Source organism: Canis lupus, chromosome 16, assembly GCF_003254725.2.
Source record: "Canis lupus dingo isolate Sandy chromosome 16, ASM325472v2, whole genome shotgun sequence".
In the NCBI taxonomy this organism is placed as follows: domain Eukaryota; kingdom Metazoa; phylum Chordata; class Mammalia; order Carnivora; family Canidae; genus Canis; species Canis lupus.
The window spans coordinates 2,509,706-2,528,105 of record NC_064258.1 but is presented as its reverse complement, the minus strand read 5'-3'; the positions used below and the strand labels follow the sequence as shown (position 1 = coordinate 2,528,105).

Below are 18,400 nucleotides of genomic sequence, written 5' to 3'. Positions count from 1 at the left end.
TAGAATTATAGCCAAATTGCCAAATAAATCAATGGGAAAAAGTCCTTTCCTTTAAGGAGGTGTTCTGTAGTGGTTTTAGCATTCTTTCTTTTGGTGGGGCACAGCAAATTTTTTCAAACAGATTTATGTGGTTGACCATCAACTGATTTGGATCTGTGAAAATGTGTGACAGATGTAAACAACGATAAAATTTTAACATTGAACTTAAAATTCTATGAAACAAAGCAAGATGTGATTTTTTTTAAAATCAATTTTGAATAATTAAGAAGGAAGGGAAGGAGAGAGTTAAGTTTCATGGATCTTTTCAACTCTAAAATGTAATAATTTTTCTTCTTTGTGTATTTGTGTCTAAATTATTCAGCATTTATAGTGCAAAGCAGGAAAGCTGTAAAGCAAAGTAAATTTGTGGTTTAAAAGGGTCAAGTATAATTTTGAGGACTCGAAAAGCTTTTTGTTTGGGACAGTACTAGGAAATATGCTGATTACTGTGAGAATAAGAAAATGAGAAATGAATTATTTATGTAAGCCTGCCATCATGCCTGCAACATCTGGAAGGGCATTCACACACAGTTTATTAACACACACTCACACCCATGAAACCCACACAAACAAAAGTCTTCCTCTCGGCCAATTATAAACATGCTCAGATACCAAAAGATGGCTTAAAATTTATTTTCTTTACTCTTCCCACCTAGGTACCTTGGATGTACCCCCAGGAGTGTTTCTCCATTTTCTGTATTTTTCTAACTTAACATCCAAACACGTAATACAAATACGCAGCAGTAGCACAAGCAAGGTAATAACTTCCAGAATAACTTTTATGTGAAAAGGCTCTCATGTCACCAGGATGAGGGCAAGGTTAGGGAAGACGGACAATGAAGTGACCATCTAACATTGTGCTGGCACATTTGCCTTTTGGTTTACTTAAGTGACAGACAAAAATCTCAAGGCATGAATGAAGACTCAAGAGACAGTGACCTGGGGAGGTGGCAGACCAGAGAAAGCAGAAGGCCAAGTACCAAGAAATGCCTCCAAATAAACCAAGTGGCTTGGAAGAAAATCAACCACAACACTATTAACATAAGCCATGGTGGAGGGTTTTCTATGTGGCTTTTCCAGGAAAGGGTCCAAATGTCCCTAGATCGGCAATAGTTGGTGTAGAGAAGAGAAAAATTTCCCTCTACCCTCTTAGGTTCAGTAGCTAGGTTTATGAAATAAACTGGTTACTGACACATTGCCAGGAGAAAAGTTACTCACATTTGTTAAATTTTTAACATCATGTGCCTGGGCATCACAGAAAGAAAAAAAAAGTGAATCGCTCCCACAAAATGGTGAGATTTTAGAGCTCACATACCACCTAATAAGGGAAGGGGAGAAGGGATAGAGGCAACTCAGAAGAGAATAAATGATTTTTAGGAAAGATGAATGGGCCCATAGAAGAATCGATGGGAGGCTTGATAGTTTGTGACAGAGTTTGTCTGGGTGTGTGTGGTATGGACTTTTAGTCCCCTCTCCAGTGATAAGCATCAGTCATTCCTGGTTGATGAAACTTCCAGGAAACGGGATCTTTGACAGTTGCTTTCCTTTGGGAGGATCTGTCTTTAGGCAGATAAGGAGAATTCAGAGAAAGCATTTCCCCTCACCCGCTGCTTTTCATATGTCTTCAGCTCAAAATAATCAATATAACTAAGTGGCATATTTTAGGGTGTCATGTTCTGAACTTCAGTGGTCAAGGGTGGTTCTCCAAAGAGGAATGAATTGATTTTGTTGATTAGCGAGTGTGTCACATGGGCAGTTTAGGTTTTTGCTGGAGAGAAACAGAAGCTAACTTCACATATAAGAGTGCATGGGGAAAAAAAAAAAGAGTGCATGGGGAGGGGTGCCTTGGTGGCTCAGTTGGTTAAATGTCCAATGATTGATTTCAGCTAAGGTCATGATCTCAGCTTTGTGAGATGGAGCCCCCCATTGGCTCTGAGCTGAGTGTGGAGCCTGTTTGAGATTCTTTCTCTCCCTCTCCTCTGCCCCCAGACCCAGCTTGCATACGTGCTCTGTCGATACATAGATAGATGATAGATAGATAGATGATAGATAAATAGAAATATATATATATATATATTTTTTTTTAAATGAGGTACATGGGGAGACCAGAACCTGCCAAGGCCACAGTGGGGTAACCTCAGTCCTTCATCTCTCACATTACAAAGAAAGATGTTAAACCTTTACAGAATAGAAAATGAGTGCCCCATACACAACAAAAGCTCAATGAGTCTAAGTTGGAAATGGCTTTCTCTTTTAGAACTTATTTATTTTAAAAATATACTCGGATTTGTTTGTTCTTTGTAATTCTTGAAGATGATTAAGATTTCAAGAGGAAACATGGTCTCTTTTGGTGTAATAACAAGTCACCAAATTAAATTCCATTTCTATACATTTTTTTTTAATTTGTCTCACAATCTGGGATAAATGAGAGGAAAAGCAACATACCTTACCTTAAAAATTAACTCTTCTTCTCAACCCCATGTTTATGCAGATTTGGTCATAGTTAACTCAGTCTGCTCTAAATTTTCTTTCATTTTAACTCTCCTCAATGATGAATTTAGAATCTCATTTTAACCATTCAAGAAGACAAAAAAAAAAAAAAAACGAAAGGAAAGAAAAAAAAAAAAAGGTCCACAGTATGCAAACAAGATGATCAGAACCATGCACAACAGAAAACTCTATATTTTCAGGTCAATTGCAAAAACGATTATCTCCTCTACAAAACTCCTTGGGTTGTGTGAGAGTAAATCTGTCTGGCTGGCGATATCCTTAAAAGGAAACTTCCACTAGAAAGAAACGGGAATGAATTCCAGCACAGGGCAAGCTGGTCATTCTCCCAGGAAGAGGGAGTTCCAAAGAAACTTGGTTCTTAGCAAGAAATAGAATTAGTGAACTCAGTGACATTCTAATGGATGGAAAGATCCAAGAGGTTTGGTTCAACCCTACCAGGTCATTTGGAAGCCAGAGAAGCTGGCTTGAAACCCCACAGTTGGCTGGAAGTCAGGGAACTTAAACAGGATTCAGGGACCTTCTTCATAAGAAGCTCCAGGAAGAACAGCTTCCATCCAAGCCTGAGGGTTTGAGCTGAGGTGCAGATAAAATGGATGATTTCTGGTCCCTACCCATAAGAACATCAGGGAGCTGTGATTTGATCTGGCAGCATTTAAAAGAAAACTATAGACCCAAAATGAGAGCACTAGGTTAAGGCCCCGAGTCACTAAACCAAAAGTTAATATCCAACCTGACTGCATGAAGTTTCAACACCTCAGAAATGTAACCTTTAACCAATCAGCATGAGAATTTCCTGGTCATCTCTAGGAAATTTCCTGAAAGACCCCTTCGCTTCCCCTTAGAGGGATGACCTAGCCTATAGCAATGGATTCTTTGCTAGTAATTTGCCTTTTATCCACTACCTCTCTGTTTTTAAAACCCTTTTTTGTGGCCTTTTAGGAGGTCCCATCCACTTGCTAGATGGGATGCTGCACAATTCGTGAATTGATTAATAAAGCCAAATAGACCTTTAGAATTTACTTGGTTGAATTTGTGTTATTTAACAGCAGTAAGACCCGAGAAGAAACATAGTCATTTACTGTGGGTGCAGGGTCAGCCAGTTTCTCTCAGGAGCCAAATACGAGCAACATTGTCCTATCAGATCCCAATTTCCACCCACAGCTGGTTTGAGAAGCAAGGGAGTCGATTGCAATGAGCTTGTTTTGTGAACTCCTCCACCCTTCAAAATCCTGAGTGGCATCACAAGCCAGAGTCCAGGATGGGTCGAACTACAAATGTTGTTACAAAGGCATAATAATTTACCAGGAGCTAACTTTGCAAACTGAAGACTGTTTTCAACTGTGACTGTGTCAATAGGATTAATGCAATCCATACGGTTGGCTAGCACATCAGATAAGTATGATGAACTATCTTCAGTCCCAAGAGAACTGGCTTTTACATCACAGCATGAGCTGTTCACCTAGAAAAGTTAAAAAAAAAAAAAAAATGTCCTTACAGTTTTGTTTATTGTGCTTATCACAAGTGCAGGAAGCTCACATTTGCATTGCTAATAGCCCTCTTTCAAAGTTTGTTGACATTTCAGCTGATCTTTAATGTGCTTTAATGTTATAACACCCTTGGGCAAAGTCAGTTCCCCAAAGGAAGATAGACAGCCTCTAGGTGGCCCCGTGGAAGCTGCAGGAACACACAGACCCATATCCTAGTCCACAAGACTGGGTGAGCTCTGCTCTGCCCAAACCACCATACTCTGGAGCCCAAAAACTGAATACTTGGGCCCTGAAAATAGGGAGGAGGAGAAAGGCATTTATGCATGTCCTTTAAAGAAAATGTGAGGGCATATAAGAGATTCAAAGGACAGTAGTAAAGAAAAGTACAGAAAGGTAAATTTATAATCTGCTCTGGAGAGTAAATCAGGGTACTTTTTCTATAATAGGGAAGGAGGAGAGAGAAGATTCATTACTGACCATCAACCGGCTTTATTGTAGAGAAAGAATGGTCCAAACCTCTATATAATAAAGGAAATATCTTGCTTCTTAGAATATATGTCCTAGATTAAATTAAGGGTGATGCTGATAAGGAGCAGGTACTAAACCTGGGACCAACAGGTTAAGAACAGTCAAGAATGACCCAGTTATGGTTTGGGAATATATGTACAAACAGCTGAATTCAAAATAATAACGTTAATAGAAAATGTTAAAAAAACAAAAACTTAGAGCAATGTATATATATATATATATATTGAAAAGAAATCTCATTGGGAGAATCCATGCTGGTACGATGCCAGTTTTAGAAATTGGGTCTGGTATAGGCAGAAGGGTAAGATTTAGGTGAAGACCTACAATCTAATGTTGGTGTTGTAGGGTCAGAAACTTTCTCCTTCTTCCCTTCTAGGTTCTCTGGCTAGTCTAATAATTAGACATAAGGCAGATTAGCTGGGGAAATATAAATTTAGGATTTACAGGAGCTCCATAAATATGTGGGACTCCCTGGCAATCAGGGAGTTGAGATTTATATACCATCCTGAGCTCAAGAAGAGGGCAGGGGTCTGGAGCTTTAAAGGGGAGGAAGGCAATTCACGGGAAGAAGCAAATGGAAAATCCTGGGCAAACAGATGTTTGCCATGCCACGTAGATCAAGTCTTTCTGATATAAAAAAGTAAAAAGTTACCTCTGGTGATAGCTCTCTTCCTGGTACAGGACCCCTATCTAAATTTTTTTAGACAGTTTAAGGGAGAGGAAAAAGCTCTTTCTGCGTCAGCTGGGTCCTGATTTCTCCTGCTTGAAATAATCCAAATACCAATGTGCCGTATTCTGGAGTGGAATATTCTGCTCCCCTTCGATGTAAAAATTAAGATCATTCTTTAGTTCAAAATATAAAGTGTATTTATATCCCAGTTAGAAGCATGTACTTTTAAATCTCTTCTTTTCGATGACTAGAGATCATTGGCACATTAACTTGACCATATTTCTCTTCTACTTGGTGGTATGTTAATTATCAGAGATCATTAGCAGTTTGGTGTCTAAAGGGAACTCAGGGTAGTAGATTTTGAAAACTTGACTGTGGGACCTTGCTGGCTCAGGCAGTTAAGCATTCGACTCTTGGTTTCAGCTCAGGTCTTGATTTCAGGTCATGAGATCATGACTTCAGGTCATGGAATCGTGATCTCAGGGTCATGGGATTGAGCCCCACATGCGGCTCTGAGCTCAGCACAGAGTTTGCTGGAGATTATCTCCTTCCCCTTCTGCCTCTCCCCTTGCTTCTGTGCGTGTGCTTGCGCGCACACCCACAAGCACACACACACACATTCTCTCTATCTAAAATAAATAAATCTTTAAAAAAAAAGTAAACATAAAAACTTGGACTGTAATCTACAGAAAGTTCTTTTATGTTGACTAAGTACAAATAGACGTAGATACAGTCACTTCACACACGTGTACATAACTGAAAGTAAAGCTTCATGAACTAATGCTTACCTCTACTTGGAACAGAACCTGATGTATTATTTTCTTATGTTCTGTTTTTTCCCCATTCTTTTTCAATTTTTTTAACGCCGATCATGATCTCCAAAATTGAAATTACCATCGGCTATAGATTTCAACCTACAGTTTAAAAAACATTGCCTTGAAAACATCCCACTTTTTCATTGTGCACTAAGAGGAATTTAAGGAATTTGGGTAGTATTTCTGAGGTCACATAGTAAGGGTTGAAGCAAGCCCTATGCCAGTATCTTGTCTTTCAAGCTGTGAAAGCTTTTTCCCAGTCCTATGTTGTGTTCAATGTATGTGGCCCCCTCTTCCCTCTTGAAATTGACAAAGTAAGCATTATTCTATGGATACTCCTCTTGCTCACTTTGCATTTTTTCAGGTTTATGGGAAACACTAATTGCACTCAATTGTTAGCTACATGTTCCTCTCTCTCTTCCCTGTCTCTTTTTTCTGAGAATAGTTTATATTCTCATCAGCATCCCCTAAAGCAGGCTGGTAGAGAATGATTGAATCCTGAGAAAGACAAGCTCATGTAGGCAAATAGTTTAAATTTTATATGAGTGGAACAAAATAGTGGCATCAAAGTGGCCCTATATGTCTCTTTCGCCTTCTAAGGAAGATTGATTCTATTGATTGGGCTGGTCAAAATAATACATGGGAAAAGAATTGAAGAGTTCGGAGACCAGCAATATTAGTATCCATTAGCACCGCACACCAGGTGACTTAAAACAATCGACATTTATTGTCTTAAGAGTTCTAGGGGGCCAGAAGTCTGAAATCAAGGTGTCTACAGAGCTGTGTTCACTGTCCTAGCTCCTGGTGTTAATAGCAATCCTTGGCATATCCTTGGCATATCCTTGGCTTGTAGACACGTCACTCCAATCCCTGCCTCTGTCACCACATGGTGTTGTGTCTGTGTCTTCTGTGTGCAAACTTCCCTAATTTATAAGGATTAGGGTCAACCCTACTCAAAAATAACCTCATCTTAACTTGAATACATCTGCAAAGACCTTATTTCCAAAGAAGGTCACATTCACAAGTACCAGGGATTAGAACTTGAAAATATATTTGCGGGGGAAATCCAATTCTACCTGCTATAAACGCTAAATCAATTTACACTACAAAGGGACTGAACAGATCTGGAGGAGATGGAGAGGAACATGGCATAAAAGGGACATAGGCAGTAAGACATGAAAGCAAGGAAAAGAAGTACTTTCAGTGAAATATGGAGAGAGATGTGTACGAAGTCAACTTTAAGTCATTCTGCTTTAGCTCATGCAACATAATTATCCCTTAGTGCTTCTTCCATAGACCTCTACAAAGTCTTGTATTACCTTCTAAGACTTTGTTCAAGTCAAATTTAGGTTTATTTCTGATATTATACTATTGCAGGAAGCAGCCCACTAGTGTCCCAGCATTATTTTAAGTATAATAAAATCTGTTAAAGGTCAATTTTATTGTGAGTAGAATATATATCATTGCATTTTAGCCACAGCCTTACAATTACACAGAAGGAAAAGAGGACAGTAAGTAGAAAAGATGATAATGGTATGGTGATTTTACTGAAAGCAGTGACATTTACATAATTTATTTGCAAATTATTGAATATTAATTCAGTGACATGCATCTTCCTATTTTATCTAGTGGTTATATGTATTTCTGGTGCTGAAAAGCATAGTTGTGTTTAGTTAATAACTGATATTTGGATGTGATAGTGAATGTTTTTTTCTAAATTCTTAGATATTTTACTTAGTCTTTGAAACTGTCAGTTATTAATTTATTCATCACTCAGCACTGTGTTCAGTATCTAAAATGTGTTAGGCTCAGAGCACCTGGGTGGCTAAGTCAGTTATGTGTCTGCCTTCAGCTCAGGTCATGATCTCAGAGTCCTGGTTTCCAGTCTCATATCAGGCTTCCTGCTCAGGGGGGAGTCTGCTTTTCCTTCTCCTTCCCCCCCCCCCCCCGCTCCTGCTCTCTTGAACTCTCTCTCTCAAATAAATAAATAAAATCTTTTGAAGTAAAATGAATAAAATAAAATGTATTAGACATAATTCTATACACCAGAAATATAATAATGAAAAATATGATCAGTCCCTTTATATTGATGATCTAGTAGAATTAGCAGAAGTATCTTCATAGATCAATGGAACAGAATAGAGAACCCAGAAATGGGGCCTCAACTCTATGGTCAACTAATATTCGACAAAGCAGGAAAGACCATCCACTGGAAAGAGGACAGTCTCTTCAATAAATGGTGCTGGGAAAATTGGACAGCCACGTGCAGAAGAATGAAACTAGACCATTCTCTTACACCAGACACAAAGATAAACTCAAAATGGATGAAAGATCTAAATGTGAGACAAGATTCCATCAAAATCCTAGAGGAGAACACAGGCAACACCCTTCTTGAAGGTGGCCACAGCAACTTCTTGCAAGATACATCCATGGAGGCCGGAGAAACAAAAGCAAAAATGAACCATTGGGACTGTGTTCAAGTCAAATTTAGGTTTATTTCTGATATTATACTATTGCAGGAAGCAGCCCACAAGTGTCCCAGCTGCTGGCGCCGCTGCTGAAGAGAGAATGGCGAGGGGGTTCGGCGTTTCCCACGGGGGGTCCCAGCGACGGTGAGCGCTGCCAGGGAGTCCCATCCGCATGGGGTGAAGTGTTCAGCCTCCCCAGATGATGATCTTGGATCTAGCAATTGGGAAGCAGCAGACTTAGGTAATGAAGAAAGAAAACAGAAGTTCTTGAGACGTATGGGTGCAGGAAAGAAAGAACATACTGGCCGTCTTGTTATAGGCGACCACAAATCAACATCTCACTTCCGAACAGGGGAGGAAGACAAGAAAATTAATGAAGAACTGGAGTCTCAATATCAGCAAAGTATGGACAGTAAATTATCAGGAAGATATCAACGACATTGTGGACTTGGCTTCAGTGAGGTAGAAGATCATGATGGAGAAGGTGATGTGGCTGGAGATGATGATGATAATGATTCACCTGATCCTAAAAGTCCAGATGACTCTGAAAGTGATTCAGAGTCAGAGAAAGAAGAGTCTGCTGAAGAACTCCAAGCTACTGAGCACCCTGATGAAGTGGAGGATCCCAAAAACAAAAAAGATGCAAAAAGCAACTATAAAATGATGTTTGTTAAATCCAGTGGTTCATAACTACCAAACACTTAGTCTTTGTATTAAAAGTAAGCCTTACTGTTATAATGCACAGTGGAGGACTGCTTTAGAGCACAGACCTTTGTATGATAATTTTTAAAAAGGCCCTTTTAAATAATTACAAAGAGTGTTTTCTTTCAGATGCCATGCATTATTACACTTTTATGGGCATGACTATAACCATTTTTGTAAAGAGTAAGAGTTGTATAAAATAAGAAATAAATACAATACTCAATTTCCTTTCATATTAGCATCATCAAATTCTAATTTCATCTTTTTACCCTTCAGATAGTTATGGAGGAGACTTTTTTTGTGGTAGCTGTTTCATCTTTTTTGTTCCTTCATATTTTTCTCAAGTTTATCTGATACTGTGATGTGTTCGTGAAATATATTCAGTTATTATACTTTGCTGTAGTAAAACTATTCATCATGGATATTTCTGCTGCCAATAAGTAAATTGTTTGCAAAAAATTAGGTACTCAGTTTATTCTTACTGATCAGCTCTACTCTTTTGAACCAAAGCAACATAAGAGCAAATACTTTCACACCTGTTAGGATGGAGTTGCAACTGTCATACATTTGGAATGTTATGATCCCAAGCAGTCTTTATATAATTTGAATTACATTGTATGTTAGGTTTTTGATAAAATTTGGCCAATTTTTACAGAAGAAATTATTTCTCTGATCATTTGGTCCTATCTATTTAGGAATATGTAAAACTGGATTTTTTTTAAGGTAATATGTGACCAAAGTTAATTTTCTTCCTAAGGCCTAAATAAAGAAAAAGCAATTTCCCATAAAAAAAGGTTAATATGTACATATGAATATGTATTCATATACATATGAACATACATATATATTTAACTGTGGTTTAGTTTTTTAATCTATATATCATTGCTTTTTTCAGCTTTGTTGAAGTGTAACAAAGAAAATTATAGTATATTTAAATTGTTCAGCGGGATGATTTAATATACATATATGTTATGAAAGGATATCCACCATTGAGTAATTAACAAATTCATCATCTCATATAGCTAACTTATTTTGTTTTGTTGCTTTTTGGTGAGAGCACCTAAGTTCTACTCTGAACAAATTTCAGTAATAGAGTACAACATTATCACCTGCAGTCACTAGATCCTTAGACTTTACTCATCTTATAACTGAAAGTTTGCACCTTTTTACCAACCTCTCCCTCCCCCTTAGCTCAGCCCCTGGCAATCACCCATCTACTCTGTTTATGAGTTTGACTTTTTTTTCTTTTAGGTTCCACATGTAAATGATACCATTCAGTGTTTGTCTTTCTGTCTGGCTTATTTCACTTCGCATAATGTCCTCTGGTTTCCTCCATATTGTTGCAAATGACAGAATTTTCTTCTTTTTAAATCTGAATAATATTCCATTGTGTGTGTGTGTGTGTGTGTGTGTGTATGTGTGTGTGTATCACATTTTCTTTTATCCATTCATCCACTGACAGACACTTTGGTTATTTCTGTGTCTTGGTAATTGTGAATAATGCTGTAGTGAACGTGTGGGGAGGTGTAAAAAATAATCTCTTTGAAGTAATGGATCTCATTTCTTTTAGATTTATACCCAGAAATAGTCGTTCTGTTTTTAATTTCTTAAGGAGCTTCCATACTGTTTTCCATAGTGGCTGCACAGGTTTACATCTCCAACATTGTAGAACATCCCCACCATCCCCAACATTCAGGGTTATCTTTTCTCTACATTCTTACCTGCCTTGCTATCTCTTGTCTGTTAGGATAACTGGCATCCTAACAGATAGAGATGGTAACTCACTATGACTTTGGTTTGCATTTCCTTTTTCATTAGTGATGTTGAGCACCTTTCAATGTATCTGTTGACATATTTATGTCTTCCATGGAAAAATGTCTCTTCGGGTCCTTTGCACATTTTTAAAATTTAATTCTTTGTGGTTTTTTGCTCTTGCGTTTGTATGAGTTCTTTGTATATTTTGAATATTAACTCACTATCGGATATGTTGTTTGCAAATATTTTCTCTCATTCCATAGGTTGTCTTTTCATTTTGTTTATGATTTTCTTTAATGGGAAGAAGCTTTTTGGTTTGATATAGTCCCACCTGTTTAGTTTTGCTTTTGTGTAAAATCCAAAAAATTATTGCCAAGACCAACATAAAGGATCTTACCTCTATTTTTCTCTAGGAATTTTATAGTTTCAGGCCTTATGTCCATGTCTTTAACCATTTCAAGTTGATTTCTGTGTATGCTGATAAGGTAGGGATGGAGTTTCATTCTTTTGTATGTGGATATCCACATTACCATTTAGGTGTTTTCCCAGCACCATTTACTGAAGAGACCATTCTTTCACCATTGTGTGTTCTTGGCTCCTTTGTCAAAAATTAATTGACCATGTACTTAAGAGTTTGTTTCTCCTCTCTGTTCTTTTCCATTGATATGTCTGTTTTTATGCCAGATTCACACTGTTTTGATTAGCTTTATTTTTTAAAGATTTTATTTATTTATTAGAGACAGAGAGAGAGAGCACAAGTAAGGGAAGCAGCAGGCAGAGAGAGAGAGGAGGAAGCAGGCTCCCCAAGGAGCAGAACCCTGGGATCATGACCTGAGCTAAAGGCAGACACTTAACCACAGAGCCACCGAGGTGCCCCTATAGCTTTATAACGTAATTTAAAATAAGGAAGTGGTAATGCTTCCAGCTTTGTTCTTTTGTCTCAAGATCACATTGGCTATTGGGGTCTTTTGTGGTTTTATACAAATTTTAGAGTGGCTTTGTCTTTTTCTGTGAAAAATGCCATTGGAATTTTGATAAAGCCTGCGTTAAATCTATAGGTTGTTTTTGGTAGTATAGACAATTTAAAAATATTAATTGTTCCAATCCATGAACATGGAATATCTTTCCATTTGTTTGTATTTTCTTCCTTTTTTCTTTAATATTTTATAGTTTTCAATGTATTTTATTGCTTTTAAAAAACTTTTATAGCATCTTTTGGGCATCTTTATTGAATTATTAATGACTAATTCATTTGGTAAAATATGTTTTACATACATATGTGCATGGGCAAGCTCCTCTAGCCAACATTAATATTAACTATATGATAAATAGACAAAGTAAACAGAAGAGCCCAGAAATCAATACATAAATATATAATAATTTATGACAGAATCGGCCTGACAAATCAGTGAGAAGAGGATGAAAAGATGTTTTTTTAAATAAACTATTGTGAGATACTCAGGGATTGATAGGGAAAAGAAGAAAATGATCTTGTTTCATACTAATATAAATAAACTCCAAATCAATTAAAACCCAAGTCTAAAGGCAAACATGAAAGCTCTTACGAACTAAAAATGAAAACTATCTTTATTAACTTAGAAGTAGGAAAGGTTTTGTTAAACATGATTTAAAAAAAAAACTAAATTTCCCTTGAAACAGAAAAGGAGATCTTAGTTCTGTATGCTAATATCATATAGAACATTTCTTAGTGTATTAAATATTTGAAATTAGTTATGTGAAATTGCTTTTTAATTATTTCTACTTTTGCTCTTCTAATCAATTATCTAATTTAGTCTGTAGTATGAAATCTTAGAAGCTGTAGTTGTAAATAGTGAAATACAAGCTCATTTATAATTTTACTCTTTTTCATTTCTAATTTTCAACTGTCATTGGATAACAACAAGGAATAATTTTTATTATAGAAACCTTGCTTTAGGAAAGACTGCATATTTTTAAAACTACTTAACAAAAAGATACAACTTGCTGGTTAAAAATAAGCCATCTAAATGGTATAAACTTATCCAGCATAGCAAAAATTGAACATTGTGGTTATTTTTTATCTTACATTTATTTTTATAGACAACAGTATGTACTTTTAAAAGCTTTTTGGGGTTTGCGTGTGTGCGTAATTTTGTATTGCTGCGCACAAGAAAACTGATCATGATATAAATAGATAGGCCTGCACACAAAAGACCCAAAACCCCAAAGGAGTAAACTTGGGAGGGCAGAGCTGCAAATTTCAGGTCATTCAGGGCTGAGGGCTGTGTGGAGGTGTGGAGCATGAACCAGGGAGGCAGGAAAGTTGCTTTTAACAAAAGACTTCAAAATCCTTAGGTTGAAAATTCTTCCATAACTGTATCAGAGTGAAAAAAAATTTAAATCAAATGGCTGACTAGGGCAAGTGATTTCAATGAAAGAAGATGAGCTAATTTCACACTACTTTTTCCTCGTATTTCTTTGGACCTATCTGAAATCTGACCTTTTATAGTGTTTTCTTCTTTGGAAATGCATCACGGGTAAAATGAGTGTTTTAATTAATAATGGCTTACTTGTGCAATGCTTTGCACTTTTCATACTTTTTTTTATTTAATCTTAAGAAGCACCTATTAAAGCATACGGCAAGTGTAATTTTTTCCTATTTTGTTAGAAATTGTGCTACTAAATGATGAATGATTTAAGGCAGCCTACTTTTACCCACAAATGGAGTCATCTAAGGCATTACTTTTCAAAGCTATGGGCTGTGAAATCATTCTAGTGGTCTGTGAAAAACACTTTTCAAAATATTATGAATTAGAATGTAAAATGTCAGAGTACACCAAACATTTGAAGGGTAACTATTTTATAAAACTTTGTTTCAATATTGTTATAGTTGTGTGTGCATACAGAGTCCCAGGGAGATAATAAACTTCTTACTGTTGATCAGAGTAAAAATGTTTGGAAAACTAACCTAGGAGAACAAAATTCTTAGTCCCCGTTTGGTTTCAGAGTACTAAAACCCTATTAAAGTTTTCTTATTAGGTTAAGGCAGTATTTCTCAAACTGTGTCTTATATATAAAGTTGTTCTAGGAGATATTAGTAAGTGACCCAGAGAAAAAAAATATTTTTTGATCAAAAAAATTATAAAAATGTTATATACTAGAAGCCACCCTTGAACATTCACATAGAAAAATTGCAGCATATCAGTTGATCTGAAAAATCCAGCAGTAATGGAACCTGTTCCTTCAAATAATTTGAGCACATGCTATTTCTCATAGCAACTTGTAATCCCTCTGTTTGGAGAAAGTTCAGAATATGTACCGCACTCTCTTACAATACAGGTCCCCCGGGCAGGCGACATATATGTGTCTTATTCAGAGAATGGATGTGTATTGATATCTGATAAGGTCCTATGTGTTAGCTCTGCAAAGCACATTGTTTCTCAGCATCTCTTCAGCAGGACATTTACTAGACACTGAATAGGGGCCCGTATACCGGAAACTCAGACATAATGAGGGGCAAGTAACATACAGCAACAGAGAGCATCAAAAAGTTCAGCAGCTTAAACTCCTAATCTCTTTTGTGGTTTTCCCCTTACACATGGGAGCATGGCTGGTCTTCTGATTTGTACATAGGGGCTCTGATAAAATCAGGAGAAATTCTAGTTTTTCTTTTTTTGGTCTTATTGAGATATAAGACATAGAGTACCGTGTAAGTTTAAGGTATACAGGATAATGACCTGACTTACACATGTTGTGAAACGATTAGCACAGTAAATTTGAAGTAATATCCCTCATCTCATATGGATGCAGAAGACAAACAAACAAAAAGCCTCCAGTTATCTCTAAAACAGCTACACCCACCCACTCTATTCCTCCAGTTTGGTGCACCCAAAGAGTCTAACAGAGTTGTGCCATGGATACTGAATTTCTTACCACTAATGAGATGGCAGAATGGCATCTCAAAAGTTCAAAAATGTTATCTGATATTTCTTGTACATCCAATTACGTGGATTAAGATTAATTTCTCTGGAACAGTACTGATCAAACATTTTAATCTCAGGAGCCCATTAGAATCATAAAAATTGAGGACCTCAAAGCTTTTATTTATGATTTTATATATCAATACTTAACATATTAGAAACTAAAGCTGAAACACTTTTAAATATTAATTTATTTTAAAAATAACAACTAAGAACCCACTACTTATTAGCATAACATATATTTAGAAAGCGTATATTTTTCCCCTACAAAAAGAGATTAATGAGAAGGCATTGTTTCATGGTTTTACAAATCTCTTTCATGTCCAACTTCATAGGAGCAGCTGGGTGGGTTCTCATATTCAGTCCCTTGTAATCACATGCCATGAAGCCTGTAGAAAATTGTACTATACACTGATGAGAGAAAAGAGTGAAAAGGAAAATAAGATCTTAGTATTATTATGGAAACAGTTTAGTCCAATAGTCTAAGGACCCCCAGGAAGGTCCCTAGGAGTTCCAGTTGTTCTCAGGCCACACTGAGAAAACCTCTGCCCTAATGCTTTCTGTCAGGTAGCAGAGGGAGTGGATTTGATGGTAGGGAGTCAGGGGGGCAGGGAGCAATTCACTGGCCTGCTCACCCCTCAGCCATCAGGTCACCCACAGTCCCTGGCCAAGGGGAGGAGAAATCTCTCCTGTTGTAGGGAAAGATATCCTGGGACCACCAAGCTGAGGTAGAGGTGAAAGAGCAAGGGAGTCATACCCATATATGACCTCCGCACTGCAAGTCTCCAAAGGATGGCTGTTGATCTGGGGAATGTATCTGAGCTAAGAACTACTGATTATAATCAAGCCATGATTTAAAGTAGTAGCTATTCATAGTGAAATATTTTTCCCCAGGAAAGAATCCACGGTAAAATGAAATTGTGATTTGCACATTGCAAATCTTGAAAACAATCCAGGATTTGTAACCCACTTAGCCTATTTAGTGCTTGCTTTGTTCATACATACTAGTTCTTTCAAATGCCATAAAATAACCATATTTGAATAACTCAATAAATATGTATTATTAAATTTGAATTATATGACACAGAATTTGGTTACTTTTCATGTTTTAAAAAGCACAAAACGCACTGGTGATATTTATGTGCACATTTTTCAATAATGTTTTCCCAAGGACTCTTGGAGAAAAGCTCAAGAGGAGGATTATTTCTCTGGCAGGGGGTAAAGAAGGAATAGCCCTCAATGAGATAAGCAGAAACACATCAGAAGATCTGTTTTCTTTTGATTCATGTTCAAATGGGCTATGCCACAAAACAAAAATTCTGGAAACATGCAAGAGAAGTTTACATCTCTTCTGATTTCTCCCAAATCTGGATGAAGTTGGCAGACTCGAATGAAATCTTGCAATTAGTCTGAGAAGCTCATTAGGAGAGCCAAACTGTTCTCAGCCTTCTGCCTTGCCTGAAGGCTGACGTGCCCACACTGAAGCATATGCAGGCACCCCTTCTTGTGGTGAGCTGAATTGCTCACCCCCACCCCCGACCCCCACATCTACCATGCCTGACTCATACGGTGAATCTTAATCCCTAGTATCTCAAAATGGACTTCATTTAGAGATGGAGTCTGTAAAGAGGCCGTTTAGTTAAAAGGAGGTCATTAGGGTGGATCCTACTACAGTGTGACTAGTGTCCTTATAAGAAGAGGAGATTAGGGCACAGATGTGAGAGTGCACAGAGGAAAGACCATTTGAGGACAATGAAAAGGCCTTCAAAAGAGGCTTCAGAAGAAGCCAAGTCTACTGACCCTTTGATCTTGGACTTTTAGCCTCCAGAATTGTGACAAATTTCTCTTGGTTAAGCCAGTCAGTCTGTGGTATTTCGTTAGGGCAATCCTACTTCCTTTCACTCAGACTCTGAAATGACCAGGAACCATGGGGCTCTCATGTGCAGTTCTAGTTTATCTTCTTTTTTATCATCTGTGTCAAAAATCAGATTACTTTTTAAAAATAGGTGGCCTACTTACCTGTTCCGAGAGTCAAAAATTATAGAAACACATAAGGTGAAAGCTTTTCTCTCACCCTCAACCTCCATCTGCCCCAAAATATCTGTTACAAATTTATATCTGTAGAGCCTTTCTATTATGATATATAAGACATCTAGGAAAGCATCCAAGATCAAACATGTATAACTCAGTGATTTATCCCAAAGCAATTATTCATGTAACCACCACACAGATGAAAAAGCAAACTGGAACATTGCCAGGCAGTCTGAAAGTAACCCTCCTGTTCCCTCTGAATCACTCCTGCTTCACGTCCTCCTAAAAGTGTCCACTATCCTGATTTCTAACACCATAAATTTGCTGTGCAAGTTTCTTTATATAAATGGAATCCTGCCTAGACTGTGTGCCTAGATTGCTCTTACTCAGTAGTACTAAGTTGTCTGATTCGTACATGTTGTACATAGCTCTAGTTGATTTCATTCTTAGAGTGTTCCATGGTACAAATATGCAACAACTTAAATTGTTGATGGACATTTGGGTTGTTTCCAACTTTGAGTTGGTCAACTAATGCCATGAACATTCTTGTTCGTATCTCTAGGTGCACGTGAGCACAGTTTTGGTTTTTCTTTTCTTTTGTTTTTCTTTTTTTATCTTCAGCTTCCGTGGATGACTTTTTCAAAGCAGTGTTACCAATTTACATGTCTGTCAGAGTGATTTAAAGTTCATTGGTCCACGTACTCCCCAACACTGGGTAATGTCAATTTTTAAAAAATATTTTCAGCTATTCTGGTACTTGTGTAATGGTTACACAAGTTATAATAGTGCCTTTTGTGTAGAATTGAAGAAGTTTTTTCCTACTTGAAAATCATGAAGTTATTCTCCTTGGTTATTTCCTAGGACTGTTATTTTGTATTTCATTATTTAAATTTACATATCACCTAGAATTGGTTTCTGGCTGTGATATAAAACAGGGATCAAATTTTGTTTCTTTTCCCTCAGTTCCTAGTACCATTTATGGGCAAGTTTTTCCTTTTCCTGCAACATTTTTTCTGCCTTCTCTACCATAAGTTAAGGGTTCATAAGAAGTGGATCTGTTTCTGAATGTTCTGTTTTATGCTGTTCCATCATTCTAATTTTCCTTCTAAAGTGGAACAATATTACTAATTACTTTAGCTTTTTCAAGATTTGATATCCAGTGGAATTAATCATCTCTCCACTTCCTCCTTCAGTTGTGTCTACAGATTTACATACCAACTTAGATCTATAGTGGTTTAAAAAAAATATCTGTTCCTCCTCCTCTTGCTAAAATGATTTGAGGTTAACTCCCCAGCTCTAGTCTCTTGGAAATCTGGGAAAGGGAGAAAGTCAGCTATGTTTCTAGGCACATTGCATATGCTAAAAATGATCTTAATTGATAAGCCTGTATCTCTGATTTGGAAAGACTGTGAGTAAAATAAATATTTGGGGGGCT

The 18,400-nt window shown here is 37.1% G+C and overlaps 2 protein-coding genes across 5 annotated transcripts in view; both read left to right on the top strand.

The window, feature by feature from the left end:
• CNTNAP2 (contactin associated protein 2) overlaps positions 1–18,400 on the top strand; it is a 1,981,926-nt gene that overhangs the window by 1,580,851 nt on the left and 382,675 nt on the right. The window lies entirely within an intron of this gene.
• On the top strand, positions 8,598–9,270 carry LOC112650946 (small acidic protein-like). Its single transcript, XM_035700208.2, has one exon. It carries the CDS (start codon positions 8,795–8,797, stop codon positions 9,206–9,208), a length of 414 nt encoding a protein of 137 aa, XP_035556101.2. The 5' UTR covers positions 8,598–8,794; the 3' UTR covers positions 9,209–9,270.